The 20,628-nt window shown below is 39.7% G+C and overlaps 1 protein-coding gene across 3 annotated transcripts in view; it reads right to left on the reverse strand.

The window, feature by feature from the left end:
• The window catches only part of LOC109914422 (guanine nucleotide-binding protein G(q) subunit alpha), a 99,120-nt gene that overhangs the window by 23,673 nt on the left and 54,819 nt on the right, over positions 1-20,628 (reverse strand). For all 3 annotated transcript variants that reach the window (XM_020514012.2, XM_048613959.1, XM_048613958.1), the window contains exon 2: positions 3,663-3,847. In XM_020514012.2, the coding sequence (XP_020369601.1) occupies positions 3,663-3,847 (185 nt within the window). The remainder of the gene's footprint in view (positions 1-3,662; positions 3,848-20,628) is intronic.

Raw genomic sequence — 20,628 nt, forward strand, 5'->3', positions numbered from 1 at the left:
CAAATTCTGGCCTCTTGTGCAGTCCCAATTACAACTGCTTCATCTTTGGTAGCCATGTCTTCAGATGCCTAAGCCCTGGAACTGTCTCCCTACATCTCGACCTCTCCCTCTTGCTCAACCTGTAAAGGGAAGAGCTGGCACAACAGGAAAGACACTGTAGTAATTCACAGGCCCAGAGTCTGTGGAAATGGGTTCAACTTCCACAATGCAGCTAGTGCAATTTAAATTCAATTAAAACATTTGGAAATGAAATTTTCATCTCAGTAATGGTGTCATAAAAAATGTAGACATGTTGTACAAACCCATGTGGTTCATTAATTGCTAGATTTGAGATTAAAACAAGGATTTGGCGTAATTTTGGAAAAACAAACATCCCTGATACAACTGAAATAACAGTGTCCAGAATCAAAACCAGGAGGTCCTTCAATGGGACTAAGAATAATTAACTGCCCTCTGACATAGTTGAATAGGCCTCACAGATTTGGCAATGAGTAACAAATGCAAAAATTGCCAGCAACATACACATCCTATAAAGAACAATTGATAAACCACTTTGAAGCAAGCTTTTGATCTGACCTAATTTCTCCTAATGTGTCTTGGTGCACAACAAGCCACAATCATAAGTCATGACACCAGGTCATAGTCCAACAAGTTTATTTCAAATCACAAGCTTTTGGAGTGCTGCTCCCTCAGCAAGTGAAGTCTTCAAAAGTTTGAGATTTCAAATAAACCTGTCAGACTATAACCTGGTGTCATGTCACTTCTGACTACCTACCCCAGTCAAACATTGTCAGCTCCACATCAGAGGAGAGATACCTGCGGATAATTGGAAACCAATGAGAAACAAGGTGTCAAGCAATACACTTTGTTTTCTGCCACGAGCAAGTTTTGAATATTTAGAGAAGCAGATAGAGAACAGATAGAGAAGCAGAGACCTTCATGGTAACCTCAACTGATATAGGAATTGAAGCCATGCTAGTGGCATCACTACATTATTGTACCATCTGTCCAGCCAAATGTATTAACTTCGTAGATTAAGTGCTACAAGATATGAAGAACCAATAGTTATGGGACTGAACTACCAGACAATACAAGTTTAAATCCAACTAACACAAAAACTTGAAGTCAAATTTGAAAAGCTTGCAAATACTAATCGGAGTTCTTGAAATTTTGCAAATAGTCATATAGTTTACTTATGTCCTTTAGGAAAGACAACTTGATATCCTTATCCATTAAAGGGTAGATATCTATGGCGCAGCGAGGATGACACTTACAGCCAAGTGCTTTGCTAGATGACTTCAGAGAATTGTATCAAAATGCTAAGGGAGAATTCAAGAAAAGACCACTGTCATGTCCTAAAAGAAACTACAGATGGGCAATAAAAGCCAGCCCTGCCAGCAATTACATCCAATAAATAGATTAAGATAACCCAGACCAAAATGACATGATTCATTCACAAGAAAACAAAGCCAATTCAAACTTTACCTAAAAATTATTACAACCCCACTCCAAGTGGACAGTTCTGGTAGTGTACCTACCCAAGTCAAGGAGCCTGGGTTCAATCCCTGCTGCTCCAGGTGCATAATAATGTCTCTGAACAAGCTAATTAAAAATATGAACAGTGATGTCTTCACATCTCTAACCAGAGACTACGGTGAATCGCAGAATTATTACAGTACAGAAGGAAGCCATTCAGCCGAAAATGTCTACCTTCGTCCTCCAAATGAGTACTTGGCTTAGTATCATTCTCCCAACTTTCCTCATATCTCTATTAAACGATTAAACGATTCCAGGAGTAGAAACAAGGTCTCTCAAGTGCCTGGACTGAGCCTGCCTTCACCGCTCTTGCAGGCAGTGCATTTCAGATCCCAACTACTTGCTGTGTGAGAAAGTTTCTTTTTGCATGAAATCACTAAATCTGTTCCCTCTTGTTCATGATCCTTTACAAGTGTCATAAGTTCCTCCCTGCCTAAGCTGACAAGATTTCTCTGGATTTTGAAAGTTTCCACCAAATCTCCTCTTTGCCTTCTCTCTCATGAAAACTGTCCCAACATTTCAAATTTATCCTCATAACTGAAGTTCCTCATCCTTGAGATCTTTCTTGTAAACCTCTTCTACAATCTCTCCAATGCATTCTCATCCTTCCTAGAGAGTGGTACTCAGAACTGCACACTATAATTCTGGATAAGGTCCATTTAAATGACAAGTTCAACGTAACTTTTTGCATTCTCTCATGTACTCTATGCCTGTATTAAGACGACCTGGGGCACCATGCTTTTAATTGTTCTCTCCATCATCAGATGATGGAGGAGGAGAACACTTCAGACGGAGCTCATCCATTTCCGTTTATCACCCCTCCTTTTCTCCTTCTGTTTTGTGCTTTTTTGTTCCCTCTTCTCTCTTCTTTTTCTTCCCCGGCTTGAATTCAGCACAGACGCAGCATACTGGCCTCCCGGCTCGGCGTGGCAGTCTTTTGGCAATATGTGGCAGTCTCTCAGCCCAGCATGGCTACATTGTGGACCTCGACTCGAGGTAATTCCTTGAAGTGCAGTCCCACCATTGCTAAGTACTTAAAGACTGGAATGTTTTAACTTTCAGGTTTTGCTTTTTTATTTTCTACATAACACTAAGAAGGTGTCACTGTGATAACAAGGTGTAGAGCTGGATGAACACAGCAGGTCAAGCAGCATCATAGGAGCAGGAAGGCTGATGTTTCGGGCCTAGACCGTACTATAATTACTGTGATGTTTAACTTTTAACTTTGTTCTTTCTTTCTGCCTTGTTCTCAAGATTCTGTACCTAGGTGCATGTAGCGACATTATACACTTTTCACTATATTCATGTATTACTTTTACTTGAGTACCCAAGACAATAAAATCAAAATCAAAAAATATCTGTCCTGCCACCTTTGATAACTTGCGTGCATATACATCCAAGTCTCTGCTCCAGCACACCTTTTAGAGCTATACAATTTAGTTCATAACGTATCTCATACGCTTTCTACATAAATGTATCACCTCATACTTCTCTGCAGTGAACTTCAACTGCCACAATCTTCCCATTCCACTATCGTGCCAATATCCTTTTGAAGGTCTACATTGCCTTCCCAAGTTTACAATGGTTCCAAATTAGAGGTCAATACATTGTTAAATCAATGCTATATGTGCACAGAATGTGAAGTGATTTTAATTCTAGTTACCAGTTCCAGTGATCACTGTTCAGAGATAAATGCAAATGGCATAAATTCAAAAATACCTTTATTACCATGCCAATTTGAGCTATTTATCACATGGTCAATTTTTGATGAAAGATGTTTCTGATATCAGTTACATTGTCACATCAAGACATCAAGTGAATTGTCAGTTTCCTGTAGGAAGGGGGAACAGATTACTCAAAATAAAGTCTTCAGATCCAATTTTGTATAGTTCCTAGCATTTACAAATAATATTAGCTAAAACCTGGGAGTAAACTTGCTATCTGTCTGCCTGAAACTTTGAAAGACAGAGGGAACTTTACTTTCATCAAAAGGAAGAATGATTAAAAGAAAATGGTTAGCCAAAGTGAAAATCACTGCAATGAGCAGGCTTTAACATGGTTCTTTTTATGGACAGTTGAATGTAAAACATTGCAACAAGTGCTCTACCTGCATCTTAGAAATTTACCTTATTTTGCTCATATTTGTATTGGATTTTAAGGGTTTCCATGGCTCTGATCATGGATTGCATGGCAGTGAATATATTCTGGTAGACTAACTTCGTATAGCCCCGTTTGTCTTCATCCGAATATCCACTCCCATGTATGATTCGCATCTGTTTGATGAATGTACTCTTGCCACTTTCTCCAGTACCTAGAAAGGAACAATTGCACAAAATCAGCAAAACAGACTGAAAATTTGAGTATATCACTATATCATCTTCACTTCAAAGACAGTGGCCTGCTGATTACATTTATTAAAATCCATTCCATAATGAAGACATCTTCACTAAGACATTTGCATGAAGAAAAAATAAGAAGAAAAATCATTTTAGTTTACCATACAACATTTTTTGAAAATGTTGTATGGTAAACACAATATATTAAAAGCATTTTGAAAACAGCCAAGAACAAATTCACAGCAATCTAAGAAGTTCAAACAGTTAGATGTTATGATTAGTTTTCTTGTAGAGAAATAAACCAGGGTGGTGTACAGTCATAACCTCAGATTCCAGAAGAACACATTCCAGTGTTACCAAGTTATGTACTTCATTTACACTAATCACTTATAACCCTAAGCATTGAAAAAAACACAACTGACTATGCAAACACCACAAATTGTGTTTCCCACCATACCCTGGCATAAGGCAAATATACCAACTTAGTGACAATGTAACATGAAAGCTTACTATAAATATCAAAAGTATTTTTTAAGCACTTACAGACGAAAAAAAGTCAAACTGCTTTGGCCAGATAGCCATTTGTCCTCTGGTAGTTTCGGATTACCACTGTCACAAATTCAACCAAACTGCATTTATACACAATGATACCTTTGAATGGGAATTTGTGTTACTGAAATACTAGCAAAATTCAAAGTGTACATTTTGTCTGCTGGAAAATCTGAGGAGAAATAAAACTGTAATATTCTGGTTTAGCATTACAAAAGGCATTGAAGAGGGGTTGACTAACTGTGGCAGAGTGAATGTGGACAGCGTTAGAGAGATAAAGATTGACAGCATTTGCAATAATTAGGGTCATAGATCAGAAACACAACATAGATTGCAAACAATCTTTATGCTTTATTCTTCTGTATCGGGTGTGGGCATCACTGGCAAGATTAATTGTTATTACCCATCCCATAAGCTGAGTGGCTTGCTGGGGCACTTTAGGAGAACTGTTAACTGTTAAAGACATAACTGTGGATTTGGATTGTGTTACAAGTCCAGCTGATGGCAATACGGATTAAGTCAAAAGTCAGAGTGAAACATGGCTTGATAGATCAAGTTTTATTTTTGCAATTTGGTTGCTGTGGAGATCAGTCACTGACCAATTTCACACAAGTCTGCCAATGTTTTCAAAATAAAACAGCTTCATTAAACAAAACTAAATAAGATCATTTAGAAAGATCTTAAACAGCAAAAAGAAAACGGTAATCCTTTTCCCAGCACTATCCTTCACAGACACCCAATCCCAGTGAAGTATCATTCATCTTCATGCTTTAGTTTATAGAATCAGAATCATACTGCACGGAAAGAGACTCTTCGGCCCAGCTAGTCCATGCTTACTATAATCCCAAACTAATCTATTTCTACCTGCCTATTCCTGACCCATATCCCTCCAAACCTTTCCCAGTCACGTACTCGTTGAAAATGTCTTTTAAATGTCATAATCATACCCACATCCACCACTTCCTCAGGAAGTTCATTCTACACATGCACCACCCTCTGAGTAAAAATATTTTCCCCTTGTCTTTTTTCCAATCTTGCTCCTCTCAACTTAAAAATGTGCCCCTTAGTCTTGACATTCCCCATCCTTGGGAAAAGACACCAACCGTTAACTCTAGCTATAACCCTCATTATTTTATAAAGTTGTCTCTCAGCCTCCTATGCTCTAGTGAGTAAAGTCCCATCCTATCCTGCCTTGCTTTCACCCTCCATGCCCAGTGTTATAAAGTGGAGGTTGACTCCCCACCCCCCCCACTCCAAGAACTAAAATCAAAACATCCAAAGAGGAGTGCCTCATCTTATAACCTGTTAAGGAGTGTGAAAAGTGGTGTAACCTGCCTTACAACAAATTCTAGCTGTTAAATAAATTGGCGCACACTTTTACAATTAACAAGTAACAATTTATTTATCTAACTGACAGTGAGCAAACTCACTAAATTATTAACAAACCAAATAAACCCCCTAACTATTCCCAAATAAAACAAGATACTATTGGTATGCTGTTCCAATAAATAGAAGGCCCACTTATACAAACTAAAATTAAAAAGAGAATTCTGTCTCACGAAATTACCGCCAGGTTACGTGTCTTCCAGAATGTTCTGCACCTTCTCCGTTGAATGTTGTCAGGAACGCCTTCTCCGTCAATTCTTCTGTCAGGATTATTAACTAGTTGTGCCATAGGTACCTTTGATTTAGATGGTGCTTCCTCTAAAACTTTAAGACGACTGTGAGAGCCAGTGATTTTCTCGAGAACTTAACTCTGACAGATGGCAGTTCAGTCTCCTGTCTTTGTTGAACTGCCCGTTTTTTTATACCCTTGACGACATTTAAATTTATTACAATAGGATCGGTCCTATGTTGTCAAAACTGTAAGATTTAAATTTTCTTTTGGTATCTAAGTGCCTGGTTCAAATTAATTGGCTAAATTCAAAACTTGTCGTCTTGATAATGAAACAAAACTGATGCTTGGCCTGCTAACTGTACAGCCTTTTGATACAAAAGTTTCAATTCAGGTGCTCTGTGCTCTTGGCTCTTGCAAATTTTCAAACTGTTCAGACATCTTTTATAAATCTCTAAGCATGGAAAAAGCACATCTTTTAAAGGGACCAAACATTGCTTTCCCTCTTAGCATTTTACAAACACCAAATTGTAATGTGCTGCCTCCCAATCCACAAATACACTCCCCAACTTCACAACACCGGCAACATCTGGTAAATCTCTTCTGAACTCTCTCCAGCTTAATAATATCCTTCCTCTAACTGGGGGACCAGAACTGGACACAGTATTCCAGAAGAGGCCTTACCAATGTCCTGTATAACCTCAACAGGACTTCCCAACTCCTATTTTCAAAAGGACTCAGCAATGAAGGCAGGCATATCAAAACACCTTTTTAACAACCCTGTCTATATGTGATGCAAACCTCAAAGCATTATGTGCCTGCATCCCTAGCTCCCATTGTTCTACAACATTACCAAAGCTCTACTGTTAATTTCTTAGCTAAATGAAAGCTGAAAGCTTTTCTTTCCACAGTCTTTCTATACCATAAGATCGTGAAACATAGGAGCAGAAATAGGCCATTTTTCCCAATCGAGTCTACTCCACTATTCAATTAGATCATGGCTAATCTGGTTCGCCTCAATTTCACCTTCCTGCAACTATCCCCATAAATCTTGATTCCTTTACTGATTAAAAACCCATCTATTTCAGCCTTGAATAGACTGATGATTCAGCCTCAACAGCACTCTGATGAAGACTTCCACAAGTTCACTAGTCTAAGAAATCCTCTCTCATTTCTGTCTTAAATGGGTGACCCTTTACTCTGGAATTAAGATCTCTGGTGCTCTCTACATCTACCTTATCAAGTCTACCGTTCTATCTGGCAAATCTTCACCCAGTCACCTAACCTGTCTGTATTCTGGGTGTGCATCATCCTTGCTCATTGCCTTCCCGCCTTTATGGTATCCACAAACTTGGCTATAATACATTCACTTCCTCATCCAAGTCATTACTATATATTGTATATAATTTGGCTCCAGCGCTGATCCCCATGGCACTCCATTAGTTACAGACTGCCATCTTCAAAATGCACCCTTATCCCAGTGCTTGGTTTTCTATTCATCAGCCAATTCTTTAGCCATGTTAACGCATTCCCTACAGCAATACATTAGCTCTTACCCTATTAAGTAGCCGAACATGCAGTACTTTATCAAATGGTTTCTGAAAATCCAAATATATTATATCCACTGCTTCCCTTTATCCTACCTGTTACTTCCTCGAAGTCATCTAACAAATTTATCAGGCATGTTTTCCTAATCACGATGCTATGATGCTGCTGCTGCTTAGTTATATTATATTTTTCTAAATGCTCTGCTAAATAATTCCCTTTAATTGAGTATCATTTTTGTATTTTGCCTCCCTTCTTTTCTGAGTAAAATTGGCAATTTTCTAATCATCCAGAATCTAAGGAGTTTTGGAAGATTTTTTCCCAGTGCTTCTGTAGCTTCTTCTTTCAAATCCAAGGATGCAACTCTCAGATCTAAGAAACTTAAGACTTTAGCCCAATTTGTTATTGTACTTACTTCCTCTCCCCCTTTTGTCCCTTTATTATCATTATAAAAGTAATGAATAATCGTGTATTCCACTGTGAAAACAGAAGCAAAACACTCACTCAACTCCCCTGCCATTTCCTAGTTCCCCATTGTTTCCTCAGCCTCATTCTCCATGGGGTATGTGTTCACTCTGGCTTTGTCCTGTCATATAATTAAAGCTCCTGACGTCCATTTTGACGTCATTTATAAATTTATCCTTAGACTTTATGCCAGTTTTCCCACGGGTTCTCTCACTATCGTTTCTCCCCGAGATACATAAACACTGGATATTTCACTAATGTTCCTAACTGAACTTTAAGGTTCTGTCTATTTGAATGACAGCATAAAGTTTGAAGACATCTTTCTTGCTATGAAAGCCTAAACTGCCACAAACTAAACTACTTTTCTGTTGGTATAAAACTCTTCTACTTGAAAGAAACCAGATTGTGGCCCCTGGTCTGTTATCCAGTATGTCAGAGACTCTCAACTTTGTAAACCTCATGAATCAACTCCCCAGGTAGTTTATCTAGTCATTGAACTTCACACATGCTTTCTTGAAAATCATCTTTGAACAGTGTTCATAAAGTTATTTTGAACAGTGAGCTCAAAGAAACAGGTCACCTTCACAGAACTTAAAAAAAAATCTATTTACTTTCCCTCTACATGTGAATCCACGTCCCAAATAACAGTATTCTACAAAAACCTGTACCACAAGCGATATGTGGGCTAGACCAGGTGAAGATACCAGATTTCCCTCCCTGAAAAGCATTACTCAATCAGCTGCAATCTTTTTTTCTAAACATCAAAAGTAATGTTGAGGCACCATTGAGACTAGCTTTCCATTTCAAATTTATTCATTGAATTATTGTTTTTATTATTTAAATTCCACCAGCTTTGTCACGATATTTGACATACCCCAACAGAATGAGCTTGAGCCTCTAGATTACTAGCCCAGTGATGTTACCACTATGCTACTGCCTCCAGAGCTAACTGTGCAACCTTGGCTGCCACTATTCCTATATCATCATAATTACTACACTTCAGAAGTACTCCATTAGCTGTGAAATCTCAAGTTTCTGAAACTTCTAATGTAAAAGCAATTTTGTTTTCAGAGATCGTAAATTGCTTAAGGTCAAAATGAACAAATTTCTTCACTGAAATGCTAATGTAATGGATTTTTATGAAATTGTTGATGGGATGTTCATGTCTCTAGTGATTAAGGACATTGCATTGAATTGCAGAGTTCAAGCTTCTCAAAAGCAATTCAGGATTGGCAAAGTAGCCGCACCCACAGTGCAAGTAGGAAGAAAGTTTCAGGTTTTGTACAAAGTGGCAATGAGAGAACAGTCAAATAGTTCCAGGTTCGAGGGGGATGGCAACACAGCAATGGTGGCTACAAAATTACCTAATAGCTGTAAAAAAAACTATCTGGTCCACTGATAACCTCTAAACAGTCGAAAGAAATTCAGACAGTATAGGCATAGCAATAAATAGGATCAGAATGTCTGGGCTGCAAATGAGGAAGCAAGAAGCAACAAGCAACAAAAGTCAAAAGAACCCCATGATGGGTTCATTCCTGTTGCAGATGAACGCAATCAGGTGAAAGCAATGATAAATCAATGCGTGGGCTCATAAGATTTTTACAGAGCATAAGTAGTGCCAGGAAGTGCCTTGAAGGAGCGTATCATTGGATGCCTTGATGGCTCGCATTTTTCATGGAAGAGCCAGGAGAATTGACCACAAGTACATATTTATTCAGGACCAGCAGAGATTGTGGAACGGCCTTGACGATGGGCATACAGCATCAAAGGATTCAGCACTGTAATAAATGGGAACATTGCAAAAAGCAGCAAAGCACATCATTCCGTAGCATGAAGAAAAATTCACAGCAGAGTTGAAACCAGCAGGGACAGATCAGTAATATCACAGGGAACAAAGAGAGGGTAATAGGCCATTCAGCCCCTCTAGCCTGTTGTACCATTCACTAAGATCAAGGCTGATCTACGGTCGAATTCCATATATCTGCCTTTGACTCATACTACTTGATATATTCACTTCACAAAAATGTATCTACCTCAGATTTAAAATTAACAACTGATCCAGCATCCACTGCAGTTGTGGAAGAAAGCTCTAAAATCTACCACCTTAAGACTCAAGCAACCTTGGAACTGAATGAAAACTGGCAGTATTAAGGTTCTCTGGATACAACAGGCTGAATACCCAGAAGGAACAGGGGTGTATCCATCCAGTTATATATTTAGTTCATTTTTCTTTTACTTTGATATCAACATTGATATTTATCACATTGTTTTCTCACAAGTTTGTCCATCCATTATTTTTGAGCAAATCTAAAAACTTTAGGACATTACAACGTTTACTTGTAAATCTTTGAAAAGAATAATAAAATTTAATTCTCAGCAAATTATAGGCTCTACAACTGCTAGCAAACTGACGACATTTGTATTAACACATTAAAAATGTGAAGAAAACAAAAATATTTTACATGCTACGAAAGGAAGCAAGAGCAGAGAATGTTTAAAAAAATCCCAAGGACAAACAGCACCTGCGCAGAAAACATTCTGGAGTGTGAACACTTGTCCAGAATTATCTTAAAATTCTGCACAAAAGCCAAATGCTTCCCTAACAGCAAGACCAAAGAATGCACAAGGAAACAGGGTGATTTGGGAGTCAATTTACGTTAAAGATGTGACCTGGATTTTCAAATGTACATGCAATTCTCGAACTTCACATTAGTCCCCAGACATCACATTCACAATTGAAGTTGATAATTTTCTTTCACCGGCTGAAACGTCCAGTATAAAAATATGTAATGAAGGTGGTGGTAGTGGAGGTGTAGGAGGTGATTTCACTAACCCGCAATAGTCTTTAATAAAACTTTTTCCTCTATAGTTACAAAAATCACAGTTTGTATATGGTAGGATCCATGGCCATATAATGGAGTTCGCGTTTTATATATTAGTTTTTCTGTAAACTCTTTGAAATTACTAGCATGTCATTTCTCTTTCTGAATACAAATCTACTTGAGGAGATAACATTGAAGTTCAAACTATTTATAGTTACCAGAAAAATACTAATGCATTCAGTGAAAAAAACGAACATAGTTAAGTCAGTAATAGTTGAATATTAATAAAAGTAGTAGCATATTACATTTGTCTCGCCTGCATTGCCAATGCAAAGTTAATCTTACAGTCATGCAAAACTGATGTAAATAACTTACAGCATATTTAAAATAGAACCAACTGCATGCCTCAAATCTAGAGACACAAACTTCCTGAAAATTATCCACCGCATGATGTAAGCACAAAGGAAATGTTTCACTTACAAAATGTAAACTTCTTATTCAGACCTGTTTAGCAGGATTTCCATGCAATTAAAACTGTTTCTGGCCTTTGTAGAACAAACCTTGGTCATGTTTACAGGTACACACAAACACATTACTATCTTAATATATTTGAAGCCCTCTATGTATAGCGACAACTGTTTTGCAGTATTATTCTGCAACACTTGTGGGTCACTCTCAAGCATCATTGCATTTGATTAGGTTATTTTTCCCAAATAATCAAGTGTAGCATTGTGGGGGCCCTGAAACATATGCATCCTTTTAATAAAAATTGAGAGAATAGAACCTGTTGGTGCTTCTCAGCATCTCTAAAGCACTTCATAACTAATGAAATAGATTTGAAGGGCTGTCATTACAGTAATGTGGTAAATTGCAAAATGATGCATTGGAAACTCCGACAAACAGCAATTAAATAACCAAAATAATTTATTTTAGATGTTGACTGAGGACAAACATTAGCCTGGGTGCCAGTGGAACACTGTTACTATTCTTTGAAACTTACTGTGGGATTCTTTTATACGTCATGTTAAACGTACATCTGAAAGATGGCACCTCAGAAGGAAAATTCCCTCAGTACTGCACTGAGATGCCAGCAGATCATGTGTGTTCAACTAACTGGAATATGGTTTGACACCACAATCTTCTCACTCAAGCAGCAAACATGCTACTACTGAGCAAAGGTTAACTATCATTCATTTCAGTTGTATCTTCAAGGATCGATTTTCTGCTTTGTCAGTTAAGGATAAAACCTATGCTCTGTTGCATAAACGGCTCAATTTTTATTTCCTTTCATTTGAATGGAAAATTTCCCCAAATTGAATACTAGCAAGACCAAAGCCACCATTCATTGACCTCCCAACCATTATAAATGATGTTACCTTGGTCACCAGTTACGTTACTCTCCCTGAACATGATGTCTGGCTGAAGTCAACTGTACTCTGAATGAGACTAAACTGAAATTTTGATCATAAACTCTCCATTACAAAAACTGCCCACATCCATCTCTGCCTGTGTCCATCCCTGCATCAGCAGTGCTGAAACCCCCATTCTTGTTTTGGCTACCTGCAGGCTAAAGCTCTCCTGACATGGCTCCTTCCTTCCATCCTGCAAAACTACATCTCATTTCAAACCTGGCTATTCCTGCTTTGGTGAGCATAAATATTACGCAATCTGTTTACCTTTGATTGTGGCACTGATGGACCTACATTGGCTGCAGATTCCTAATGTCTTCAATTTAAAAATCAGTATGCTGTTCAAATCCTTTCATGGCCTCATATCTCCTGATCTTTGCAAGCTCTTCCAACATAACCCTCCAGGACCTAGGTATTCCTCCAATTATGGTCTCAATGACAGCACCAGCTTATTTTGCCCAGGAAGAGCCTAGCAAATCAGTGCAAAAGAGAAGGCTGAAGTATTTGCAGAAATCTTCAGCCAGAAGTGGCAAGTGGATGATCCATCCCGCCTCCTTCAGCAGTCCCCAGTGTCATAGACGTCAGTCTTCAGCCAATTCTATTCACTCTACATGATATCAAGAAACGGTTGGAGACACTGCATACTGCTGAGGCTACAGACCCTGACAACATTCCAGCAATGGTACTGAAGACTTGTGCTCCAGAACTTGCTGCTCCCCTAGCCAAGCTGACCTTGTACTAGTTATAGTACAGGCAACACCTGACAATGTGGAAAATTGCCCAAGTACATGTTATACATAAAATGCAGGACAAATCCAATAATGGCCAATTACCTTCCCATCGATCATCAGTCAAGCGATGGAAGGTGTCATCAATAGTATGATCAAGCAGCACCTGCTCAGCAATAACCTGCTCGGTGACACCCAGTTTGGGTTCTGCTAGGGACACTCAGCTCCTGACCTCATTACAGCCTTGGTTCAAACATGGACAAAAAAAGCTGAATTTCAGAGGTGAGGTGTGAGTGACAGCCTTTGACATCAAAGCTGCATTCAACCATGTGTGGCATCACGGAGGCCTGGCAAAACTGGAATTAGTGGGTATTGGGGGAAATCTCTCCAGTGGTTGCAGTCATACCTGACACATAGGAAGATTGTCGTGGTTGTTGGAGGTCAGTCATCTCCGCTCCAGGTCATCTCTGCAGAGTTCCTCAAGGTAGTGTCCTTGGCCCAACCATCTTCAGCTGCTTCAATGACCTTCCCTTCCTAAGGTCAGAATTGGGGATGTTCGCGGATGATCATACAACGTTCGGCCCCTTTCTCGACTCCTCAGATACAGAAGCATATCAATATCCAAATGCAACAAGATCTAGACAATATCCATGCTTGGGCTGTCAAGTGGAAAGTAACATTTGCACCATACAAAGGCCAGGCTATGTCTCTCGTTGATAGCCAATCTAACCACTGCCCCTTGACATTCAATGGTACTACCATCACTGAATTCTCCACTCATCATCATCCTGGGAGTTATCATTGATCAGAAACTCAACTGGACTCACCACATAAGTGCAGTGGCTACAAGAGCAAGTCAGAGGATAGGGATACTATGGCAAGTAACTCACCTCCTGATGCCCCAAAGCCTGTCCACCATCTACAAGGTGCAAGTCAGGAGTCTGATGGAATACTCGCCACTTGCCTGGATGACTGCAGCACCAACAACACAAGAAGCTTGACACCATCCAGGACAAAACAGTCCACTTGATTAGCGCTGCATTCACTCCCTCTACCACCGATGCTCAGTAGCAACATGTGCACTATCTACAAGATGCACTGCAGAAGTTCAAAGATTCTCAGACAGCACCTTCCAAACCCATAACCATTTCCATCGAGAGGGACAAGGGCAGCAGATATATGCGAACACCACCACTTTCAAGTTCCCCTCCAAGCCACTCACCATTCTGACTTGGAAATATATTGCTGTTCCTTCACTGCCAGGGTCAAAATCCTGGAACTCCCTCTCTAATGGCATTGTGGGTCAACCCACAGCATGCGAACTGCAGTGGTTCAAGGAGGTAGGTCACAATCACCTTCTCAGGGCAACTAGGACGAGCAATAAATGCTGGCCAACCAGCGATGCCCACATTTCACAAAATGAATAAATTTTTCAAAAATTAAAACATTTGGACACCTAGAATCTCAGAATTATGTAGTACAGAACAGGCCCTTTGAAGCTGCATTAATAAAAACTACTCTAAATCTATACTAGTCCCACTTTCCAGCATGCGGCGCATAGCTTTGAAATGTTATGGCATTTCAAGTCAGTATGCAAGTACTTTTTTAAAGCTTTGAGATTTCCTGCCGCAACTACCCTCCCAGATTGTGTGTTTCAGATTCTTAGCATCCTCCAGGTGAAAATAAAGTTCCTTAAATCCCCTCTAAACTTTTGGAATTTAACCTTCAAATGGCTCTTCGAAGGGAGCACCTATAATTTCCTCCCTGGCTTCCTACAGCAACCTGGAAACATACCCATGTGTAGAGAGTTTTGTCCACTTTTAAGCCCACCAAAATCTTCAATATCTTCTCACTCCCATCATAAGACCATAAGGAATAGGACCAGAATTAGGCCATTCAGCCCAATGAGCCTGTTGCATCATTTGATCATGGCTAAGATGTTCTCAACCCCATTCTCCTGTCCCTTCTCTAGAATCCTTGATCCTCTTACCAATCAAGAATCAATCTCTATCCGAAGTACACTCACTGACTTGGTCCCCACTGCCTTCTCCAGCAATGAAATTAACCACCCTCCGATTGAAGAAATTCCTCCTCATTTCTGTTCTAAAGGGTTACCAGTTCACTCTGAAGATGTGCTCTCGGGTCCGAGTCTTCTGTTGTAGTGGAAACATCATCTCCATGTCTACTGTATCCTGCAAGTTTCAATCAGATCCGCCTTCCGCACCCATCCATTTAAACTCCAAACAAGTACAGACCAAGAGTACGCAACCGTTCCTCATATGACAAGCCCTTCATTCAGAGATCATTCTTGTAAGCCACCTATGGACTCCCTCCATTGCCAGCACAACATTCCTGAGATATGGCACCCAAAACTGTTCACAATATTCCAAATGCGGTCTGACCAGAGCCTTATACAGCCTCAGTAGAACATCCCTACTCTTGTATTCTCGACCTCTTGAAATGAGCACACTTGATCACCTGCAGAGACCTGTTGTTCGGCCTGTCGTTAATCCGCTCACAACATTTGTACGATCTTTTGATCTCTCGGGTTATAAAGTCTGTGCCTGGGTGCTCTCTTCACTTCACCCGACAAAGTGGCAGCACTCCGAAAGCTTGTGATTTCACATAAACCTCAGATAATAATCTGGTGTCGTGTGACTTATGACCTTGTCCACCCCAGTCCAACACCAGCACCTCCACATAGTCTTGAAATAAATGTCGACATTACACTTGCCTAACTGCCAACTGATCCTGCATATTTACTTGAGAGTCCTGAACAAAGTCCCTTCGTGCTTCAGATTTCCAAAGCTTTTTCCTATTTTGAAATTGGTGTATGCCTCTATTCTTCCTACCAAAGTGCATAACCTGAAGGAACCCGACCTGAAACGTCAGCTTTCCTGCTCCTCTCATGCTGCCTGGCCTGCTGTGTTCCTTCAGCTTCACACTTATCTCTAAAGTGCATAACCTCACATCCTTCCATATTGTATTCCACCTGTCACTTCTTTGTCCATTCTCCTCGCCTGTCCGAGTCTTTCTGCAGCCTCCCTACTTCCTCACGATTGGTCTCTCCATCTATTTTTGCATCATCTGCAGGCTGGACAACACCTTGTCAAAGGCTTTCTGGAGATCCAATTGGATCATGTCATTGATGGGTATCTAAATAGAAAGGGTTGAGGGGGATATGGGCCAAATGCTCGCAAATGGGACTAGGTCAGATTGGGAAGTCTGGTCAGCACAGATGTGTTGGACTGAAGGGTCTGTTCCCATGCTGTCCGATTAGGTCTATTGTCTCTCCTTTGTCTAACTTACTTGTGACCACCTCAAAGAATTCCAACAGATTTGTAAGGCGTGATCTGCCCTTGATGAAGCCATGCTGACTCAGCCCTACTTTACCATGCACTTCTAAGCACTCCACAATCTCTTCCTTAATAATGGACTCTAAAATCTTACTAACAACCGAAGTCAGGTTAACTGTCTTATGGTTTCCTGTCTTCTGCCTCCCTCCTTTTTTAAGCAGGAATGTTACAAAAGCCATTTACCAGTCCTCTGGGATCCTCCCCGACTTCAGTGATTCCTGAAAGATCACCACCAATGCCTCTACAATCTCCTCAGCTATCTCTTTCAGAACTTTGGATGTAGTCCATCAGGCCCACGGGATTCATCCACCGTCAGGCTTTCAGCTTCCCTATTACTACTTATCCAACCTCATTTTCCAGGGGTCCAATGTCCATAGTTGTCTCCCTCACTTTTTAAGACACCTAAAAAAACTCTTGCAATCTCCTTTTCTATTACGAGCTAATTTACCCTCATATTTCATCTTTTCCCCTCTTATTGCTTTTTTTGTTATCCACTGCTGAACTTTAACAACTATCCAATCCTCTTGTTCCCCGCTGATCTTCAACACATTGCATGCTTTATCTTTTGCTTTTATCTTGTCCCTGACTTTCCTTGTTAGCCGTTGTTGCCTCATCCTTCCCTTAGTATATTTCTTCTTTCATGCCTTCTGAATTACCCCCAGAAACTCCTGCTTTTGCTGCTTGACCATGTTCCCTCCAATATATTCTGGCCAGTTCCTCCCTCGTGTCTTTTGTTACCTTTACTCAATTGTAATAGCATTACATCTGATTCCAGCTTTTCCCTCTCAAACTGCAGGATGAATTCCATCATATCATTGACATTTATACCTCCCAGGAGTCCTTTACCTTAAGCTCCCTAATCAAGTCTGCCTCATTACCCATCAACTAAATCCACATCTGCCTGCTCCCGAGTGGACTCGACCACAAGCCGTTCCAAAAAAATTCTCAGACATTCCACAAGTTCCTTTCCTCGAGATTTGCTGCCAACCTGATTTTCCCAGTCCACCTGCAAACTGAAGAACTGCATGATTGTTGGGATTGTGCCTTTCTTAGATGCCTAATATATTTTCTGCTCCACATCCTGGCTATTACTCGGAGACCTGCATGCCACTGCCATTCAGGTCTTTTTCCCTTTGCAGATCCTCAACTATACCCAAACAGATTCTATGCCTTCCGACTTTATATCATTTCTTACTATCCATTTAATTTCATTTCTTCCCAATAAGGCACCTCACCTCTGCCTGTCCTTTCAACAGGAATGTATCCCTTGGATATTTAGTTCCCAACCTTCATCCCCTTGCAGCCACATCTGTTATACCCACACTGTACTTACCAACTTCAACCTACAAGCTCCTTTGCCTTGTTTCATATACTATGAAACTTGTAAGTAGAACACCCTCAGTCCTACATTGACTGCACATTCCTCCAACCCCTTCTCATTGTGGCCTCCTTATCTGCTGTCCTTACATTCCTGATCCTTTCCATACACTATCCTATTACTTGTTCTGGAAACTTTAGCTTCTGCAATCCCTACCGCACTTCAACTTTTTCCATGCAACCGAACCTACCCCACCACGTGTTCTGACGAAGAGTCACCAGGCTTGAAACATAAATGCTGCTTTATTCCTATTGCTGCTGCCAAACCTGCTGAGCTTCTCCAGCAACTTCACTCATGTCCACTCAAAGGAATCTTCTCACTGAGTCTTTATTTCAGCTCTAGTGATTGAAAAGTGATCAGCAAATACAAAGTGAGAGAAAATTGTCAGTGACCTCTGGGGGCTGAACGTCTGGAAGAGCAGTGAGTGAAGCAAGGCAAGTTAGAATGTTCAAAAGGTCAAGAATAAAGCAGAGAGAAAATACAAGCCAGCAAATCTGCACCTTCTCAGCCTGCTGTCTTCAGCTATACAAAATGCAACAGAGACTACCACAGCAGAGTACAGTTCCTTAAGGACACTAGGCAGACATTCAACAGATTTGACCACCATTAAACCACTATCTCAAGATTGAAAGTAACCATCTACCTCTCCTATCTGATCCTAAAAACTGTACCTTCACAGACTCAATATCAGTTTCATGTGACAACTGCAACAGCTTGGTAGATAAGTGATAGCTTTCTCTTTCAAACTGTGACATTTAGTGCTGTGTCACACAGAAGACGACAGCCCACCACTTCATCTGTGGCACATTAATCCTCAGGTATGTGGAAATACATCCCAGAATATTTACTAATGTTTATGCTTTTAACAAAATCATGAAATCTTATGCACCATACTGCAAATTAGCCTTCTGTATATTATGAGATCATACACAAGCATTCAGGATTTTTAAGCCTACACATAATGTTAATCCCTTTACAACAATTTTCCATTATTTGGATTTTTGCAACCTTTTAGTGAAACCAACACCCATTTTCCTGAACATCTTGACAGGCATTTATTTTCTCTTCTTTGGGCGGAGAAAGTTGAAAACAATTCCAGGAAAGAGAGAGTTAGCAGAAATTTGCTCAGATGAGGAGATTATGTCATGTTAATTATATCCATAATCAAAAATACAGCTTGCTTGCAAAGTACAGACAGTGAGCATTAAAACAATCAACTGCATAGTATTTTTCACAGGAAAACCACAAGCATCGGAAATGAAACTGCGGTTTATTCAAAACGTAACTACATACTTCCTTATTGAACCATAGTTGAAAACCACATATTTAACAGGAGCATTTCAGCAAACCTACCACTAAAGTCAATCGATAGGAAAAAAATCATGAACAAAATCATCAATTACAGTAGCACATACTACTCACTGGAAATAAACAGAAAAGACTTCACATCTTAAAATTATGCTGTTTATTGGTCACTTTACTTTGTCGCTTACAATATCTATCATATAGAACACTTCCAGGTCACAGACAACTTACTAATACAGTAGTCAATTTTGCCCTGTAAAATTGTTGCACCATTCAATTAAATCATGACTGGCTTGTATTTCTACAATCTTTGTATTACTGGTCATTTTATTCATTAAGTTAGAGTATGTTCTGCATGGAGGTTAACATTTTAGATCACGGGTGTAACGAATATTGCATTAATCCACATTTTCTGCCAAGTTTCTCTATGCACCACAGCCCTTGACACTCACCGAATAAGTATTCATTGATCCCAATCATGAAGATTCCAAGTGATTCTCTCTACAGAATGTTGCAGATCACCAACATCTTCCTGCGTGAAGTATATTTTCTAATTTAACTTCTAAACACTTCAGCTCCAATTTTATTATCCATTTTTATTCTGGATTCCCCATGAGGAAGAGGCCCTATTATATCTACCCTACATAACTTTATCATTTTCAAGATCACAATTAGATTATCCCTTAATTTTGAACTTCAAAACTGATGTAACCTTTTGAGACCTGATATAATTTCAGTGACTCTGTTGGAGTCACAAATTTGTGCAAACCTGGATAAGATGTATTACCTCAAAGAAAATATAACTTGAACAACCAAAATCAGAAAACTTTTAGTCTAACAGAACAGTTCATACGAATCATCAATAGTTAAAATTACTGCTTTCACACCTCTATCATGTGTTCCAGATAATAGATTTGGTACGCAAAGTTGATGGGAGCCTTTAACACACAAAGTTCACTTAAAGTATAGTTGATCATCTGCCAAAGTCTTTGCTCGTATTATGTTCTGTCTGCAATTTATGTTCTGAGTGGGTGGCTTCTTTTAGGGGTAGACTAAGAAACAAATTTAAAACAGTGTCCCACCAAGGGCAACATTTTTCTACAAATGCTGCTGGCCCCACAAAAATCATCATTCTTTTTCCCCATTCTTATGTCATTGGCTCTGATAGCCTCTGTGACAGCATTTATTCTCTTGGTTGAATTTCATGAACAGTTCTTTTAAAGTAATTAAGGTCTTGTTACTTCCTGCATAACTGAATTGCAGCTCCTCTTCAACTTCACTTACTGACCTCCACCGCACAGCCAAGTTCGTTGATACTGCTTTTTCCAATAAAGTCATAGACAGGTACAGCACGGAAACAGACTTTTCAGTCCAATTCATCCATACCAACCTCATATTCTAAATTAATCCAGTCCCATTTGCCAGTAATTGGCCCAAAGTTGCCCCTCAGGTCCCTTTTAAACTTTTGCCCTCTTGCCTTTAACCTATGCGTTCTAGTTTTGGATTAAAAACAGGAACAAAAACAAAGCTGCTGGAAAAGCTCAGCAGGTCTGGCAGTATCTGCGAAGGAGAAAACAGAGTTAA

Source organism: Rhincodon typus, chromosome 29 (genome assembly GCF_021869965.1).
Source record: "Rhincodon typus isolate 14 chromosome 29, sRhiTyp1.1, whole genome shotgun sequence".
Lineage (NCBI taxonomy): Eukaryota > Metazoa > Chordata > Chondrichthyes > Orectolobiformes > Rhincodontidae > Rhincodon > Rhincodon typus.